This window comes from Salvelinus fontinalis, chromosome 34 (assembly GCF_029448725.1).
Source record: "Salvelinus fontinalis isolate EN_2023a chromosome 34, ASM2944872v1, whole genome shotgun sequence".
NCBI lineage: Eukaryota > Metazoa > Chordata > Actinopteri > Salmoniformes > Salmonidae > Salvelinus > Salvelinus fontinalis.
The window spans coordinates 18,422,741-18,442,397 of NC_074698.1; the positions used below are offsets into that span (position 1 = coordinate 18,422,741).

A 19,657-nucleotide genomic window follows, 5' to 3' on the forward strand; every position below is an offset into this window, starting at 1 on the left:
GGATAAGTTGGTCTACCGAGCACACACAGGCCCTGGACTTGACACAATGCATTAGGCCTGAACGTAGGTCTGTAGAGACTTGGTCCGACTCTGACACAACCTATACAGTCCTTGCTTGCCTCACAGGCAATGGTTCAATAATTTATGCCTTCGCTTCATTGTCACCAAAAAGGTCATACCTCACCTTACTGATTAAGTCTATCTGAAACTTTAATGCGCACCCCATCCTCCACCGCTGATAACAAATTGCTGCAGTGGCTGGTGGGAACAAAACAGGCATACCCACGGATACCCATGGAGGTGGATGTTCAAGTCTTTTATGAACGCCATAAAAGTTTCAAAAAAAGCCGGCGTGTTAGAATGACTCAATGGGCTCAGTGAGCTCCGTGTAGGATCCCATGTATACGGACGACAGCACTGGCTCTTTTTTATCACACGGCTTTAGTCCTGCTTTGTTAACATGTTTGACAGACAGTGAGAAATAGCACCCTCTTTTTCATTGAATGACACACTTTTTTATTTATTTTTTTATTTAACCTTTATTTAACCAGGTAGGCAAATTGAGAACACGTTCTCATTTACAATTGCGACCTGGCCAAGATAAAGCAAAGCAGTTCGACACATACAACAACACATAGTTACACATGGAGTAAAAACAAACATATAGTCAATAATACAGTGAAAAAAAATAAAAATAAATAAGTCTATATACAATGTGAGCAAGTGAGGTGAGATAAGGGAGGTGAAGGCAAACAGATATATGTATAAATAAATAAAAATATAAAAAGGCCATGGAGGCGAAGTGAGTACAACACAGCAAGTAAAATAAAAACTAAAAAAAACACTGGAATGGTTGGTTTGCATTGGAAGAAAGTGCAAAGTAGAGACAGAAATAATGGGGTGCAAAGGAGCAAAATAAATTAATAAATAAATACAGTAGGTATGACACACACATCATGGATCATCCATTGAGCTACCCATTTTGGCCAGGTCTCGCTTGTGACCTCAATGGTCAAATAGGGAAGTGCATATATTTGTCCTGCTTTACTGCATGTACAAGCAGGTAACCTGTACGGGTGTGAGACATGACATAAAAAATGTTATTCTTTTTGCATATCCAATTCTCCCTGAGTGGGTTCATGGCCAGTGATCAGCGATCCTGGAGCATTTAGGATTAAGTGCTTTCCTCAAGGGCAGATCAACAGATTTTTCACCATGTCAGCTCGGGGATTCGAATTAGGAAAATATATTTCACAGCGGTATAGATGGTACAATGATTCTCTACACAATGACTGCTTGTTTTGTCACATAAAATGAAATTAAGAAAACTATTAGAATTTTAGCAACCACGAAATGGCGGAGCGATTTCTGCATGTTGCACCTTTAATAAATAAAATTCCAAAGTGTTGTACCATTCCTACTCCAGTGGAGGCTGGGGGAGGGGAAAATTAGGGAGCACCTCCTCCCAATTTCTCCCTCCACCAGCCTCCACTGGCCAGTGCTAGAAAACTTGATCAGTCATCAAGAATAGTGAGAACAGGTGATTGGTTATAATAGGAGGCTAGACTACAGTAAGTAGACTAAAGCCAAATTGCATTAGTGATAATGCATGGTTGTACTGTAGACGAGACTACGCCTCAATCTGAAAGGTGCTGTAAAGGTCCACCCTGACAATGAGTTAATGGTATTGCTGTGCAGAGGAAGACAGGCACTTTGTGGACTTTTCCAAATGAGGGAGCAGCATCAGATACTGAGAGACAGTCCACTATTTGACTGGTTAGTCGTTAGTTAATGGAGGCCATTTTAGGAGGCCCGTGCTGTCTGGGTTTAACTACAAGAGGTGTTTGCAGACGTGTCCTAACGTGCACCTAATCATTATGGGTGTATAGGTAACAATTTGAGTGTAACAGTTAAGTTTGAGGGTCCGATTACAGGTGGCAGGATGACTCTTTGTAAAGTGTCCACATGCAGGGTGCTACTCAACATGTAGAATCGTCAATGAATGAACAGAAAATGATGTCCGATGTTCTGGTCAGAAGCAATAGGACGAACACCCACAGCATTTAATTGTTTGTTGGTACAGTGTGTTTCGTCATTTAGTCCCCCTGACCCTTCAATGACATCATAGACTTACTCACTTGCATGTGTCATATGTGGACTAAATATATCCCTTTAAGAGGTTGCAGAAGGCAAAATTGCAGCAGTTGTCCAACATTGATGACCAACAACAGTATATGTCTGATTAAACCATTTCCTTTTACTATATGTTTGATGAAGGACTGGGACTTAAGTGCTCTATTACAATTAAGGGATTACATTGATTATAAGTGTTGCAAATTCCCTCAAAATGTAGCTCTCGGCATTACGGTGTCCATAGTAGGACATCCTGCTGAGAATGAGGCTGCCCTAATATGGGTACCATACATGATGATCTTTGATTGAGAGTTCCGTGACTAAACCTCTATCTCCCTATGAGACAGTGAAAGTCAACTTTGAACTCATTTTTACCCAATTCAACCCCTGGTCCCTCTGACAGCGCAACTAGCTCTAGCCTAGCCGAGAAAATCTCAAGCAAAGATGTATCCGTTGTCCACTCTATTTGGTCTAGTTTTTTCTCTAGTTTTTCAAGTAATTTCTTCAAGTCTGTGTGACCCAGTAAGAGAATGATACAGTAGTGTTAGTACCTGCTGTGCTGGCTAGGCAGCGAGGAGCCAGTGCCGGTAGGTGTGGGTAGCAGATAGCTAACTGACACATTAGCCTCTAGTTCTACTGGCCTTCTAGCAGATAGCTAACTGACACATTAGCCTCTAGTTCTAATGGTCTTCAAGCAGATAGCTAACTGACACATTAGCCTCTAGTTCTACTGGCCTTCTAGCAGATAGCTAACTGACACATTAGCCTCTAGTTCTAATGGTCTTCAAGCAGATACCTAACTGACACATTAGCCTCTAGTTCTACTGGCCTTCTAGCAGATAGCTAACTGACACATTAGCCTCTAGTTCTACTGTCCTTCTAGCAGATAGCTAACTGACCCATTAGCCTCTAGTTCTACTGGCCTTCTAGCAGATAGCTAATTGACACATTAACCTCCAGTTCTACTGGTCTTCAAGCAGATAGCTAACTGACACATTATTCTCTAGTTCTACTGGCCTTCAAGCAGATAGCTAACTGACACATTAGCCTCTAGTTCTACTGGCCTTCAAGCAGATAGCTAACTGACACATTAGCCTCTAGTTCTACTGGCCTTCTAGCAGATAGCTAACTGACACATTAGCCTCTAGTTCTACTGGCCTTCAAGCAGATAGCTAACTGACACATTAGCCTCTAGTTCTACTGTCCTTCTAGCAGATAGCTAACTGACACATTAGCCTCTAGTTCTACTGGCCTTCAAGCAGATAGCTAACTGACACATTAGCCTCCAGTTCTACTGGCCTTCAAGCAGATAGCTAACTGACACATTAGCCTCTAGTTCTACTGGCCTTCTAGCAAATAGCTAACTGACACATTAGCCTCTAGTTCTACTGGCCTTCAAGCAGATAGCTAACTGACACATTAGCCTCCAGTTCTACTGGCCGGCTCCTGGGCTCTGTTTCCCTCTCCGCCCTTGTTCCTACATGATTTACAGCGCCCTGTCAGGTTTCACGCTGCTAGTTTCAGGTTCTCGCCCCAGTATAACTAGATCCCACCATTACCTAAGCACATGGGCTCCCTGCTCTCAGTCTCTCTCTCTCCATTTCTCTCTCTCTCTCCTCCAGGAACTCAGCAGCCACGTCAATTATTCAAGCCGAACAAGCTATGGGAACACCAAACTCAATTGTTCATTTTAATTAAATCTCTCTCTTGTTCTTTGCTTTGAGGAAGAAGTGTTAATGCCAACACTCAATAAAAATCTATGAAAATGTTAAACAATGGCTGCACCTCCTGCACAGACTGAGACAACTGAATGTCAACACCCAGATACTCTCCAACTACCACAGATGCCATATAGAAGTGTGCTGACTGTCTGTTTCCTGGGCTGGTACACTGGGCTGTCAGCAGCCAACAAGGGCATCCTCAGGACTGCAAACCTGGGGTCCAAGCTCTGTGGGCTGCAGTGCAGGGGGCTTCAGGGCCTCTATAATAGACGGGTAAGGTATTTTTTTTAATTTTTTTATTAGGATCCCCATTAGCTATTGAAAAAGTAGCAGCTACTCTTCCTGGGGTCCACAAGGGACAAGGCCAAACACATCATAGAGGAACCTACACCCAATGTTTTGAGATTTTGCCCTGTCACTGTTCAGCAAGAATAGGAGCAAGGCAAGTATCATTCCGATGGCCATCAGGTTGCTGAACAGTGGGACATAGGACAGATGTAGGATGCTGAACAGTGGGACATAGGACAGATGTAGGATGCTGAACAGTGGGACATAGGACAGATGTAGGATGCTGAACAGTGGGACATAGGACAGATGTAGGATGCTGAACAGTGGGACATAGGACAGATGTAAGATGCTGAACAGTGGGACATAGGACAGATGTAGGATGCTGAACAGTGGGACATAGGAGAGATGTAGGATGCTGAACAGTGGGACATAGGACAGATGTAGGATGCTGAACAGTGGGACGTAGGACAGATGTAGGATGCTGAACAGTGGGACATGGGACAGATGTAAGATGCTGAACAGTGGGACATAGGACAGATGTAGGATGCTGAACAGTGGGACATAGGAGAGATGTAAGATGCTGAACAGTGGGACATAGGACAGATGTAGGATGCTGAACAGTGGGACATAGGACAGATGTAGGATGCTGAACAGTGGGACATAGGAGAGATGTAGGATGCTGAACAGTGGGACATAGGAGAGATGTAGGATGCTGAACAGTGGGACGTAGGACAGATGTAGGATGCTGAACAGTGGGACATGGGACAGATGTAAGATGCTGAACAGTGGGACATAGGACAGATGTAGGATGCTGAACAGTGGGACATAGGAGAGATGTAGGATGCTGAACAGTGGGACATAGGAGAGATGTAGGATGCTGAACAGTGGGACATAGGACAGATGTAGGATGCTGAACAGTGGGACATAGGACAGATGTAGGATGCTGAACAGTGGGACATAGGACAGATGTAGGATGCTGAACAGTGGGACATAGGACAGATGTAAGATACTGAACAGTGGGACATAGGACAGATGTAGGATGCTGAACAGTGGGACATAGGACAGATGTAGGATGCTGAACAGTGGGACATAGGAGAGATGTAGGCACAATACATGGTCGGATAGTAGACTGCAGAGATAGAATAATTATGTTGTACATCAATTATTATCTTTCCAGTATTTTCCAGTTTGAATGTATTATAGTGTATTGTGTATTGTATCGTTTTGTGTATTTGTATGCTGGCTTCACAAAATGAATTTCCATGCATATCATATGGTATGGTATGTGGGTTGATGATGTCATGATGTACGGTGTAACAGGACTCAGTCCACTAAGACAGAGAGGTCCCTTGACAGGGGAGTGAGGGGAGGAAGGTGGAAGGTGAACCAAACAGGTGTAACATGTTAGAGGAGATGCTGTTCGGTCTAATGCTGTGCCAGCTCTCTCGTCTCTGCTGCTTGCTTTCAGGTCATTCCTGGAGTGGGGGAACGATTGGGTTTCCAAATCTCCTGTTATTGAAATATTTTATTTACGCAACTTCCAGTACATACAGTTAATTCATTAAATCATCGGGACAGTACCTTGTTTTTTTGTTAATATGTCTTTTTAAGTATTTTATTTGTTCAAAGGACAGAGACAGTAGAAAGGGAGACAGATTTTTATTTAACCTTCATTTATCCAGGTTAGTCTCATTGAGATAAAAATCTATTTTTCAAGAGAGACCTGGTCCAACCAAGACAGCAGCAGGGGAACAATGTTTTAGATAAATATGTAACAACTGACAGACACACCATATTCATTTTTTTCAATTACAGAATCAATCAATTACAGAAAAAAAACTATCATATGTATGCCCACGTCAAGTCCGAATGACAATCACAATCCTCAGTAACGTGAGTCAAACAAACTTTTAAACTCCTCCAAGGAAACAAGCTCCTGGGGTTTCAAAACCACGGAGCTGAGTAGCTAAAACACTTTTTGCCATGAGCCATTCTGGTTTTAGAAACTGTTAAAAGTAACTAGAGTGAGACCATAATTGGTATTTATTTTCTGACCTTATCGAAGAAGAACAGAGAGAAAGAGGCAGTTTTCCCAAAATGGCCTTATAGATCATAGTATACCAATGTCTGAGCCTACATAGAGTCAACGAAGACCAGCCAACAGCACTATGGAGATCACAGTGGCGTGTCAGATGCTTTTGGTTGGTAATTAACCTAAGAGCTGCATGATACACGGAATCAAGTGCCTTCAGGGTAGTGTTTGAGGTCTGCACATAAATGACATCACTGTAGTCCAAGACAGACAGGAATGTACACCGTACCAGCTCTTTTCTGGCCTCCAAAGAAAAACAAGCCTAATACCGGTAATAAAAACCTATTCTCAACATGATTAATGAAGCTCAGCTTCTCATCCACTCAAACTCCCAGATATTTGTACGTCTTGACTTGCTCTATTGAATTTCCTTCCAAGGTAGTAATGGCATGGTTATCAGAGTGTTTAGTATTGGAAAATACCATTATATTTTGTTTTAGAGGAATTCAGAACAAGCTTCAAATCCTACAGATTCTGTTGAAGGTTGTTAAAAGCTGTTTGAGCTTTTTCAAAAGCCAAAGTCAAACTGCTGCCACTTGAATAGAGAACAGTGTCATCCGCACCACAATTTTACATCAACTGTCTCAATATGTCTCCCAATGTTGTTGATCTAGATAATGAACAACAGGGGACTTACAATTGATCCTTGAGGAACACCTGAGTGCAGCTTTATGATGTCAGACTTACAACTATCTGCCTTATTAAACTGGGTTCTATTTGACATGTAGTTCACAAACCACTGTAGAGCATGACCGGTAATCCCAATACACTTCAGTCTCTGCACCAATACAGTATGGTCCACAGTGTCAAATGCCTTTGACAAATCTATTAACATGGCATAATGCAACTTCTTATTCAGAGCACAGTGAATATCATCCAAAACCATACATGTTGTTGTAACAGTAATGTGGCTTGCCCTGAAACCTGATTGCAAACCACTCAAAATATTGTTTTCCTTGAGGTAGTCTTTAAGCTGCTTATTGACTAGGAACTCTGTTACTTTGCCATAACAGACAATTTAGATATGGGACAATTGTTATTCTATAGAATGGGATCACCTCCTTTCAAAACAGGTAGGACAAAAGCCATCCAATCATCAGCCGAATCAGACCTTCTTGCTTTAGCCCACACAGTATTCCGTTTCCTTATGATTTCAGCTAATTCACCTGAGAACCAAGGGTTGTCTCTGCCCTTAACTATGTATTGTTTGAATGGGGCATGCTTGTTGCATACATCCTGGAATGCTTTGTGGAAGTAAGAGAAAGCTAATTCAATGGAGGGAGACAGAGGTAGGATTCGTAACCCCGTTGCCAGCGGGTATGTGTGGTCTGGCAGCAGCACTACCACAAGACCAGACTCTGGCACGTTGACATTTGCATAGCTACTCAAATATAACCACTCTGTTTTTTTCTATTGGGTTCTGCCACTAGAAACCATCCCATATCCCTAAACATGTAGTTCCAATGGCTCAGTGGGTAGAGCATGGTGCTGGCAAAACCAGGGTTTGAGTCCTGCATGGGCCACATACACTGAATAAATGTGACATACTGTATACGCACACACACAGACTAGAAACAGTGAAAAAGACAGTCACACATTCAACCTTTACTGTGAACGTGCACATACACAAAAAGTCCCCGTGTGTGTGTGTGTGTGTGTGTGTGTGTGTGTGTGTGTGTGTGTGTGTGTGTCCGTGCATCGTATATGTGTCTGTGTGAATGCTGTATGACTGTCAATGTCAACAGTTCTGCAAGTCACATTGGATAAAACAACTGCTGAATGCCTATCGTATTATTACTATGGTAGACAGCTGGACTGAGCAAATACAGTATACAGGAAGACTAACTGGAAAAAGGAAGACAGACAGACACACATTCATCCTTTTGTGTGTTCACACCACATACACATGCTTAGAAACTCACACTGTACATCTGTCATGTCTGCACCTACACGGTTAACGTTACTGCAACATAGGATTTGGCCCTGTGGTCTCAAGAATAATAAACACAGACTACCTTGTCATTGAAGACAGGTGATACTGTCCTTTGGTCTCAAATACACACACCTACCTCTTATTTTTCTACCTCTATGTTTAGCCTACTGCGAGATACAAATGATACCAAATGAAATAACCAATGGGATGGATGATTCCAGGCTCTCCTGAATTCCACATGTCCAGAAATATATATTCAGCTAGGGCCTAGAGTGTTTCCTGGTCCGGTCACATGGTCAGGGGGACTGGGCTAGTGGGCTCTAATGATGAGAGGTCTAGGAGTCTATCAGAGCTGTGCTGCTGTGTCATAGAGATTGAGGACTCATCATGGATTTAAACCGTTTTAGCATGGACATTGCTATTGAGTGCTTCTACCACATTTCCACCATTTTAAAGAAGTCAAAATAGTTAACTGGGTGGGGCTTCCTATGGGTTGTAGCCTCAATCGAACTGCCCATGCTGTCACAGACACTATAATAGCACAGATATAAAGATGAGTCCTCTATCTATCTCTATGTGGTTTGCTGACGCCTTTCCCTTTCCCTGCTTCTCCAGATGTCTCCCTGGTGGTAGGAGGCCCTCTAGTGGAGGCATGATGGAGTGCAGTAGAACAGTATTTCAGGATTCCTCCTGCGGATCAGTGGTGATTTTAGCATGTAAATCTTGGTGGGGCAAACTAAACATTTTTTTATGCATGCCAGCAAAGACACAACACAACACTAAACAATACATTCATTGCACTACAACGGTGACAAACGGTGCCAACAAACTGTTAGGGCCTACATAAAGCTGTCCCAACAGCAGAGCTTTGTTTCCAGCACCATGGAGTAAATCCTTACCACTACAACATCAGCAGAGCCTTGTCTGGCAGCGAAACGGTTCATTCAGCCTCATTTACTGCCTTTTTAAAAAACATAGCTGATATGGCTGACTTGCTGAAAAAAATGTGGTTTCTACTGACAGTTGAGATGTACAAACTATGGCAAAAGGGAACGACGAGCGGATAAGAGGCATTCCGTAATTTCGATTAAGACATTAATGAGTGAACTAGGATGGACGCAGTCAAGATAACTATATGTTTAGCACTTTTGAAATGTACAGCGACAGAATTCAGAACATGGGCTGTTCTTACAGTATTACCCCTGTACACCAAATCAGAACCGTAGGATAAATAAAGGGGTCAAATAAGCAGACAATGAAAGCTCTTACAATATTCGATGATGACATTTCTCTAAAACAGGCTGTAGGCTACATATGCACCATCAAGTCAGAACAGTAGGCTACGTTATGAGGGAGGAAAGAGGTAAAATTATTAGGGTGAGGAACATTGTGTACTAACAGCTTACTACACGACATACACTTAGCATTACTTTCTTGGCTACAGTATACATATCTCCCTGGCACATTACATAATTTATGCAGCAGCATACAATACATTGTTGGACCTTGATGTGCTGTGCTCACTTGAACAGGAAGGTGGCGCGGCGGTCCTTCTTGTGGGCTCTAGAAAGAAGCCCGAAATCCCGATTATCCGAGTTCCCAGTTGTCCTGAACTCACAAAAGTCTGAGATTTCCCAGTTCCGAGTTTCCAGTAGTTTTGAACGCAGCAGAAGTCATGCTGGTCAATGTATTCAAACTTTTCTGGCCCATGGCGTTACCCCCTTTTTCGTGATATCCAATTGGCAGTTATAGTCTTGTCTCATCGCTGCAACTCCCCTACGGACTCGGCGAAGGTCGAGGGCCAAGCCGCACTGCTTCTCGACACACTGCTCGCTTAACCCTGAAGCCAGCCGCACCAATGCGTCGGAGGAAACACTGTCGAACTGACGATCGAGGTCAGCTTGCAGGAGCCCGGCCCGCCACAAGGAGTCGCTACAGCATGATGAGACAGGGACATCCCCGCCGGCCAAACCCTCCCCTAATCCGGAAGATGCTGGGCCAATTGTGCACCATCCCATGGGTCTCCCAGTTATAGCCGGCTGTAACACAGCCTGGGATCAAATCAAATGAAATCAAATTGTATTTGTCACATGCGCCGAATACAAACGGTGTAGACCTTACAGTGAAATGCTTACTTATATGCCCTTTACCAAAAATGCAGTTTTAAGAAAATAAACTGAAGTAAAAAAGAAAATAGAAAAATAACAAATAATTAAAGAGCAACAATAAAATAACAGTACTCTATATACAGGGCGTACCGGTACAGAGTCAATGTGTGGGGGCACAGGTTAGTCGAGGTAATTGAGGTAATATGTACATGTAGGTAGAGGTAAAATGACTATGCATAGATAATAAACAGAGAGAAGCAGCAGCGTAAAAATAATGGTGGTTCTGGGGGACAATGCAAATAGTCCGGGTAGCCATTTCATTAGCTGTTCCAGAGTCTTATTATGGCTTGGGGGTAGAAGCTGCTAAGAAGCCTTTTGTACCTAGACTTGACGCTCCGGAACAGCTTGCCGTGCGGTAGCAGAAAAAACTTTCTATGACTGGGTGGCTGGAGTTAGGGCCTTCCTCTGACACCGCCTGGTATAGAGGTCCTGGATGTCAGGAAGCTTGGCCCCAGTGATGTACTGGGCCGTACGCACTACCCTCTGTAGTGCCTTGCGGTCGGAGGCCGAGCAGTTGCCATACCAGGCGGTGATGCAACCAGTCAGGATGCTCTCGATGGTGCAGCTGTAGAACTTTTTGAGGATCTGAGGACCACATTTTTCCAGTCTCTTGAGGGGGAATAGGCATTGTCGTGCCCTCTTCACGACTGTCTTGGTGTGTTTGGTCCATGATAGTTTGTTGGTGATGTGGACACCAAAGAACTTGAAGCTCTCAAGCTGCTCCACTACAGCCCCGTCGATGAGAATGGGGGCGTGCTCGGTCCTCCTTTTCCTGTAGTCCACAATCATCTCCTTTGTCTTGACCACGTTGAGTGAGAGGTTGTTTACCTGGCATCACACTGCCAGGTCTCTGACCTCCTCCCTATTGGCTGTCTCATCATTGTTGGTGTTGTGTTGTCGGCAAACTTAATGATGGTGTTGGAGTCATGCTTTATCATGTAGTCATGGGTGAACAGGGAGTACAGGAGGGGACAGAGCACGCACCCCTGAGGGGCCCCCGTGTTGAGGATAAGTATCGCAGATATGTTGTTACGTACCCTTATCACCTGGGGGCGGCCCGTCTGGAAGTCCAGGATCCAGTTGCAGAGGGAGGTGTTAAGTCCCAGGGTCCTTAGCTTAGTGATGAGCTTTGAGGTCACTATGGTGTTGAACGCTGAGCTGTAGTCAATGCATAGAATTCTTACTTAGGTGTTCCTTTTGTCCAGGTGGGAAAATGGCAGTGTGGAGTGCAATAGAGATTGCATCATCTGTGGATCTGTTGGGGCGGCATGAAAATATGAGTGGGTTTCTGGGATAATGGTGTTGATGTGAGCCATGACCAGCCTTTCAAAGCACTTCATGGCTAAAGCACTTCATGACTATGGGTCGGTAGTCATTTAGGCAGGTTACCCTGGTGTTCTTGGGCACAGGGTGGTTTGCTTGAAACATGTTGGTATTACAGACTCGGTCAGGGACAGGTTTAAAATGTCAGTGAAGACAACTGCCAGTTGGTCAGCGCATGCTCGGACTACACATCCTGGTAATCCATCTGGCCCTGCGGCCTTGTGAATGTTGACCTGTTCAAAGGTCTTACTCACATCGGGAACGGAGAGCGTGATCACACAGTTGTCCGGAACAGATGATGCTCTCATGCATGCTTCAGTGTTGCTTGCCTCAAAGCGAGCATAGAAGTAATTTAGCTTGTCTGGTAGGCTCGTGTCACTGGGCAGCTCGTGGCTGTGCTTCCCTTTGTAGTCTGTAATAGTTTGCAAGCCCTGCCACATCCGACGAGCATCGGATCCAGTGTAGTACGATCCAATCTTAATCCTGTATTGACGCTTGCCTGTTTGATGGTTCATCTGATGTCATAGTGGGATTTCTTATAAGCGTCCGGGTTAGAGTCTTGCTCCTTGAAAGCGGCAGTTCTACCCTTTAGCTCAGTGCAGATGTTGCTTGTAATCCATGGCTTCTGTTTGGGGTATGTACGTGTACGTGTTTGGGGTATGTACGCGTAAAGGTGGTCTATAGTTTTTTTCCTCTGGTTGCACATGTAACATCCTGGTAGAAATGAGGTAAAACGGATTTAAGTTTCCCTGCATTAAAGTCCACGGGCCACTAGGAGCGCCGCCTCTGGATGAGCTTTTTCTTATTTGCTTATGGCCTTATACAGCTCTTTGAGTGCGATCTTAACGCCAGCATCAGTTTGTGCTGGTAAATAGACAGCTACGAAAAATAGAGATGAAAACTCTTGGTAAATTGTGTGGTCTACTGCTTATTATGAGATACTCTACCTCAGGCGAGCAAAACTTTGAGACTTCCTTAATATTAGATTTCGTATACTAGCTGTTATTTACAAATAGACACAGACCTCCACCCCTTGTCTTACCGGAGGCACCTGTTCTATCTTGTCGATGTTCCAAAAATCCAGCCAGCTGTATGTTATCCATGTAGTCGTTTAGCTACGACTCAGTGAAACATAAGATATTACAGTTTTTAATGTCCCGCAGGTAAGATAGTCTTGATCGGATATCATCCATTTTATTATGAAATGACTGCACGTTGGCTAAAAGGACTGATGGTAGAGGCGGATTACCCACTCGTCGTCGGATCCTTACAAGGCCACCCGACCTACGTCCCTGATATCTCTGTCTCTTCTTCATGAGAATGATGGGGATTTGGGCCTTGTCGGGATTCTGAAGTAAATCCTTCGCGTCCGACTCGTTAAAGAAAAAATCTTTGTCCAGTACGAAGTGAGTAATCGCTGTCCTGATATCCAGAATCTCTTTTCGGTCATAATAGACGGTGGCAGAAACATTATGTACAAAATAAGTTACAAATAACGTGAAAAAACACACACAATAGCACAATTTGTTAGGAGCCCGTAAAACGGCAGCCATCTCTCCTCTGCCGCCACTGATCCGGGGCTATAGTGGCTCCTTAGCACTCATTGCTGAATTTGCGATTTCCAACTTGTTGTGTAATGTTTATGTCGAATGGCCGATGAGCACCGATACGTTTTATGTATAATTTCTCTTCATATGACAAGGATTGAAAAGGATTTGCCAGTAGATTGCCGATTTGATGCATGATGATGACTGCTTGTCTGGCTTGCTAGCTAAGATTTTGAAAGTATGGATGTTGACATGATCAGTCCAATCAAAGCTACGATACATATAACGTGATTTGACGTAATTATATCTGTGGCCAATGACCTTGAGGCTTCTTGGATGGGCACTTCTAATGTAAGTCTATGGCAGCACCCAAGGTACTTGAGTTTTCAAGCTCTACCCGTAGACTTTGCAGTGACGTAGTGTCCCCATGAGTGACAGAACACTGAGCCAATCACGGCGCAACTAGAGAACATTACCAACCCCTACCCTCAGTATTTTCCGCTGGCTGCCCCACCAACACAGAAAGCACTGAGCTAGGCTGAAACACCTGCATTTTGGAGCTGCTTTACACAAGATAACAAAAAAGAGACCAAGTTTGTATGCGGATTTATTAACTCAATTATATATATATTTTTTTTACTGATATGTGACACACGTATTGATGCCAAAATAACATGCAAAACAGGAAGAATATATATACTATATATAATATATATATTTTTAACTAAACTGGTTGTCTTCCCACCTGCTCTGAATGACGCGTCGCCACTGCTGCTGATATTAAGCAATAACTGCAGTAGCTACAGTATATTAGACCAGGACTAGTCATTAGCTGCATAGGGAGAAATATTCCTTATACACACAAAATCGTACCTGGTCCGGACGGACCTGATCAAATCAAAGATGTCGGTAGCAGCTAACGTAACTCGAAACACTTTCACCGGATGTGACGTAAGACACCGAGTCGGGCATCCTTCCTTTCGGTCGCAGGCTGCAGCCGTCTGACAAGTAACGTCCCCAGAAGTCAGCTGTTGCTGGAAAATTGGTTGTCATTTTTATTTTGGAGGGCACTAACCACCCAACAATATGCCCATGTACCAGGTAAAGCCCGTCTTTGGGGATGACATAAAGATTGATTTGCCAACCTGCATGTACAAATTGCCGAATATCCACGCGCAGAGAAGTGCAAGTGGCTGCTCCGAACATGCGCTTCAGGTAACTAATTGAATTCCGACCATAAATGACTAGCTAATTTCTCTAATGTCATGAATTAACTAGCCAGCTAATAAATTTGACATTTTGTCGTCAAAAATGAGCTAACGTTACATAGCCACACAACAACAACAGCTAGATCATTTGCCAGATAATTAACGTTAGCTAACGTTAGCCTAGCTTCAACCCTACCAATCTCCTATTCGGCTGACGCAATGATGTGTGGCTGACTAGTTGAGTAAACTACTGTAGTTAGATGTTTTGGTTGTCCCCACCAGAATTTGTGACAGAACGTTACCAGTACACTACTCAGAACTTATATTTTTCTTTTAGCTGCAGGCATATGATTGGCCCAGGTCAGACATTTTGTGTCCTAGACTGAGTGGATGATATGGGTGGGTGTAACTGACTGCCAGTAACTTACTACTGTAGCTAGCTAACGTTAGAGAGACAGCTGCAAAAAACATGTCATTATACAGTATGATGAACAACTAGGTTTTATAGCCGAGTAGTCATTTCTAGTAGCCTTTTTCTATATGAAGGTATGCCATGTAGGCTAATGGATTCAGCCATAACCGAGCAGTCTATTATAATGTTGCTAGTTGGCTATAGGAATGGCTCTGAATTCAGCCTTATCAACAATGACTCCCTGTTTACAACCATCAGACCAAATGATCTAGCTAGTTTATAAGAATGCCTCAATGACACATTTCTGTTTTCACATTTGGTGTTTTGTTGACAGCTCAGCTAAAGATTTCCTCAGGAAACGCAGCTTTCTTGGCAATCAATCCCTTCACCTCCCTCAGTGTTCATTCCCCCTAAAACAATTATCTGCCCGACTACTTAGTCCCTCAGTGTGACAAAGGCCTAACCAATGTTGCACTGAAAGTTGCTAATATTGCGTTGATTTGATCACAATTGCCACAGTAAAGGGAAGCGTTGATAATGTTAACTAACAGGGAAAACTCTAAGTTGAGAAGGTCAATCTAGCGGCAGTCCCGGGTGAGCTTGCGTGCAGCTTGGAGGGAACATTGGGCCTAACAGGTTTAGAGAAGGATCATGTAATGTCTTTGTATTGTGTTAACACATTTCTTTCACAGGGCCCTGAGGGCAGCATGGGTGTGTGTTTGTTTGTGGCAGGGTGTGTTTACTTTCTCTTTTGTCTTGAATAACAGACAGGTGGGCCCTGCAGAGCAGGCTTTGGAGCTGCGTCAGTATAAAATCAACTGTAACGGCTGATGTGTGTGTTTGTCTTAATGTGCTATATATGTGTTAACCATAGCTCTCCACCCCCCCTTCCCGTAGAATGGAGGGACAGAGGTGGACCCTGCGTTCAGAGACCTGGAGGTACGTCAGGATGAGATCATGCGCAGGCTCTATGAACTGAAGGCAGCTGTGGATGGCCTGGCCAAGACCGTGACCACACCCGACGCTGACCTGGACCAGACTGTGACTTCTCTCTCCCAGAGCCCCACAGCCACAGCCTTTAGAGGCACTGCAGACCTGGACTCCCTACTGGGCAAGGTGAGGAATAGAGCCCTTGTCATTTAGAGCTCTGATAGGAAAAGAGCACTTGTCTGTTAGAGATCTTATAGGAGTAGAGCTCTTGTCTATTAGGGATCTTATAGGAATAGAGCTCGTGTCTGTTAGAGATCTTATAGGAGTAGAGCTCGTCTCTGTTAGAGATCTTATAGGAGTAGAGCTCTTGTCTGTTAGAGATCTTATAGGAGTAGAGCTCTTGTCTGTTAGGGATCTTATAGGAATAGAGCTCGTCTCTGTTAGAGATCTTATAGGAGTAGAGCTCTTGTCTGTTAGAGATCTTATAGGAGTAGAGCTCGTGTCTGTTAGAGAGGTGGAGCTCTTGTCTGTTAGAGATCTTATAGGAATAGCAATTCATTAAGTTGAGTTTCGTCAATACTCCGCTTAATTTGTCTATTTCGGCTGTGCCAAGTTTGGTGGAAACGCCTTATGAGGGTATCATCATAATTTGTCCTGTACCCATTAGGACTTGGGTGCCCTCCGGGACATTGTAATCAACGCCAATCCAGCACGACCGCCCCTCACCCTTCTGGTGCTCCACGCAATGCTGTGCCAGCGCTACCGGGTGCTCTCCAGCGTGCATGTCCACTCGTCAGTGTCCGGTGTGCCCGCGCAGCTCCTCTCCTGCCTGGGGCCGCGCCACGCAGACAGCTACGTCCGCCAGCGTTTCCAGCTGGGCTTCACCCTTATATGGAAAGATGGTGAGGATGGGGGTAGTCAGAGACAGGGTAGTAAAAGAGTAGAAGGTTTAGAGTGGGGACTGTAGGTGGAGAAATATGGGGTGGGCAGATTGGGTTAAGTGAAGGGGGTGGAGAGACTGGGTAGAAAAAGAGGGGAATGTTGGGAGGTGGGGGGTAGAAAGAGTAGTGGAGTAAGAGACAGGGTATGGCTGGGAATGTCACCTAGCTTTGAACTGACGTGACTGGGCTAGGTTAGGGAGATGTGATGTCAGACGTACAAGTATCGCTCATCATTTACTATTCATATGTATGGTCAATGTGTCCTTTCATTGTTAGCTGCTTTAAACATTTTTTACACCTATTTAGATTATCTCTGGAGTAAATGTACCCTCTCTCTTCCGGTCTCTCCTCTCTCTTCCGGTCTCTCCTCTCTCTTCCGTCTCTCCTCTCTCTTCCGGTCTCTCCTCTCTCTTCCGGTCTCTCCTCTCTCTTCCGTCTCTCCTCTCTCTTCCGGTCTCTCCTCTCTCTTCCGGTCTCTCCTCTCTCTTCCGGTCTCTCCTCTCTCTTCTGGTCTCTCCTCTCTCTTCCGGTCTCTCCTCTCTCTTCCGTCTCTCCTCTCTCTTCCGGTCTCTCCTCTCTCTTCCGGTCTCTCCTCTCTCTTCCGGTCTCTCCTCTCTCTTCCGGTCTCTCCTCTCTCTTCTGGTCTCTCCTCTCTCTTCCGGTCTCTCCTCTCTCTTCCGGTCTCTCCTCTCTCTTCCGGTCTCTCCTCTCTCTTCCGGTCTCTCCTCTCTCTTCCGGTCTCTCCTCTCTCTTCCGGTCTCTCCTCTCTCTTCCGGTCTCTCCTCTCTCTTCCGGTCTCCCCTCTCTCTTCCGGTCTCCCCTCTCTCTTCCGGTCTCCCCTCTCTCTTCCGGTCTTCCCTCTCTCTTCCGTCTCCCCTCTCTCTTCCGTCTCCCCTCTCTCTTCCGGTCTCTCCTCTCTCTTCCGGTCTCCCCTCTCTCTTCCGGTCTCCCCTCTCTCTTCCGGTCTCCCCTCTCTCTTCCGGTCTCCCCTCTCTCTTCCGGTCTCTCCTCTCTCTTCCGGTCTCTCCTCTCTCTTCCGGTCTCTCCTCTCTCTTCCGGTCTCTCCTCTCTCTTCCGGTCTCCCCTCTCGCTCTCTGTCTCCCCTCTCTCTTCCGGTCTCCCCTCTCTCTTCCGGTCTCCCCTCTCGCTCTCTGTCTCCCCTCTCGCTCTCTGTCTCCCCTCTCTGTATCTCTAGTCTCAAAGCTGCAGATGAAGTTCAGTATTCAGAACATGTGCCCCATCGAGGGCGAGGCCAACGTGGCACGCTTCTTGTTCCGCCTCGTTGCCCCTTACCCCAGCGACCCCGCCCTGGCTACACTGGTGGACAGTTGGGTGGACACCGCCTTCTTCCAGCTGGCTGAGGGAAGCGCTAAGGAGCAGTCGGCAGTCCTCCGCGCCCTCAACGGCGCTTTGGGTCGCGACTCCTGGCTGGCCGGTCCCGAGCTCTCGCTGGCTGACATCGCCTGTTATTGCTGCGTCCTCCAGACAGGCCCCGCCGCCTTCTCTCCAGCCAACGTCCAGCGCTGGCTTAAAGCGTGTGAGAACCTGGGCCACTTTGGCCCCGCCCACCCTCTACTGCAGTGACCACAGCTGCCTAGCAGATCTCAGGGTACTTCCATGGAGTAGGTAGAAGATACCCACTAGCCATTGATCCAGAGTCAGATATTGCCTCAGTCCCCTTGTTGGGAATAGAGGTTTGGGGGTGAAGTAATAGTCTGACCCTAGATCTGTGTAAGGGTGACTTCTTCCTGGAGCGCCACCAGGACCCAGCCTATGGGGTTTAACTGTATCTCTGCACTGTGCTCAGAACGAAAAGGGAATCATTGAATGTCACATCCCAATACTCTAGAAATGCTCCCTTAGTCACTTGTGTATCTAAGCTTTGCAATGACTGAACAGATATAGATAGTGAAGGCGGTATGGTGGAGCCAGAAATAACGTTGTTTTTGACACATTACTTTCACCTGTTTTTAGTCATTGTGGATTTCTTGAAGGGAGCATTTTAAGATGATTTGGACGCTGCAATGGGCATGTATTGAATTATAAAAGGGCTGTAAACACAGTACTCCCTCCCTCGTGCCTAACAAGATGATCTAAACAGATGGGGGGGGTAATGGGGTGTGACTTGCTGTTTAACTAAAGAAGCGTTTGAAAAATGTGACTCAACAGGACCTACTGATGTGATATCTACAGTATGAAAAGTAAAACTTTTGTGTTTTTGTTCTTAAATCACTAAAATGTCCACTTTGGATCAAACTTTGAACTGTGGTTTCCCCCGTTTCTTTTGTCAGTATGTATGGTTAGTTTCAGCTTTTCTTCATCGCTTGAACCTTCACTTATATAACCTGAGAAAGAATGAGACTGTTACTTTGTGACATCAATGAGTGTAACTGTACAAAACATTAGAAACACCTGCTCTTTACATAACAGACTGACCAGGTGAATCCAGGTGAAATGTCACCTGTTAAATCCACTTCAATCAGTGTAGATGTAGGGGAGGAGAGAGGTTAAAGAAGTTTTGTTAAGCCTTGAGACAATTAGACATGGATTGTGTATTCACCATTGAGGGTGAATGGGCAAGACAAAACATTTAAGTGCCTTTGAACAGGATATGGTAGTAGGTGCCAGGCGCACCGGTTTGTGTAAAGAACTGCAACGCTGCTGGGCTTTTCATGCTCAACAGTTTCCTGTGTGTATCAAGAATGGTCCACTACCCAAAGGACATCCAGCCAGCTGTAGTCAACATGGGTCAGCACCCCTGTGGAATGCTTTCGACACCTTGTAGAGTCCATGCCCTGATGAAATGAGGCTGTTCTGAGCGCAGAGGGGCTAAATCAATATTAGGAAGGTGTCCCTAATGTTTTGTACACTTAGTGTATGTGTTAGGTGTTACACACAGAATGACCTTGAATGGGATAGTTCACCCACATTACAAAATGACCTCTTGGTTTCCTCCAGGCC

General features: G+C 45.0%; 1 protein-coding gene across 2 annotated transcripts; it reads left to right on the plus strand.

Moving 5' to 3' along the window:
* The first annotated feature begins 14,185 nt into the window (after nt 1-14,185).
* On the plus strand, nt 14,186-18,959 carry LOC129833384 (aminoacyl tRNA synthase complex-interacting multifunctional protein 2-like). Of its 2 annotated transcripts, none has more exons than XM_055897953.1 (4): nt 14,186-14,306; nt 15,723-15,941; nt 16,423-16,657; nt 17,892-18,959. In XM_055897953.1, exons 1-4 carry the CDS (start codon nt 14,292-14,294, stop codon nt 18,278-18,280), a joined length of 858 nt encoding a protein of 285 aa, XP_055753928.1. In that variant the 5' UTR covers nt 14,186-14,291; the 3' UTR covers nt 18,281-18,959. The 2 variants fall into 2 exon arrangements, with proteins under 2 accessions (XP_055753928.1, XP_055753927.1); XM_055897952.1 differs by having other exon boundaries at nt 14,187-14,420.
* The last annotated feature ends 698 nt before the right edge of the window (nt 18,960-19,657 follow it).

Coding starts and splice junctions, on each gene's coding strand:
- LOC129833384 (XM_055897952.1), top strand. CDS start 14,292: ATGCCCATGTACCAGGTAAAGCCCGTCTTTGGGGATGACATAAAGATT. Junction 14,421..15,722: donor GCTCCGAACATGCGCTTCAG/GTAACTAATTGA, acceptor CCCTTCCCGTAG/AATGGAGGGACAGAGGTGGA. Junction 16,658..17,891: donor CACCCTTATATGGAAAGATG/GTGAGGATGGGG, acceptor CTGTATCTCTAG/TCTCAAAGCTGCAGATGAAG.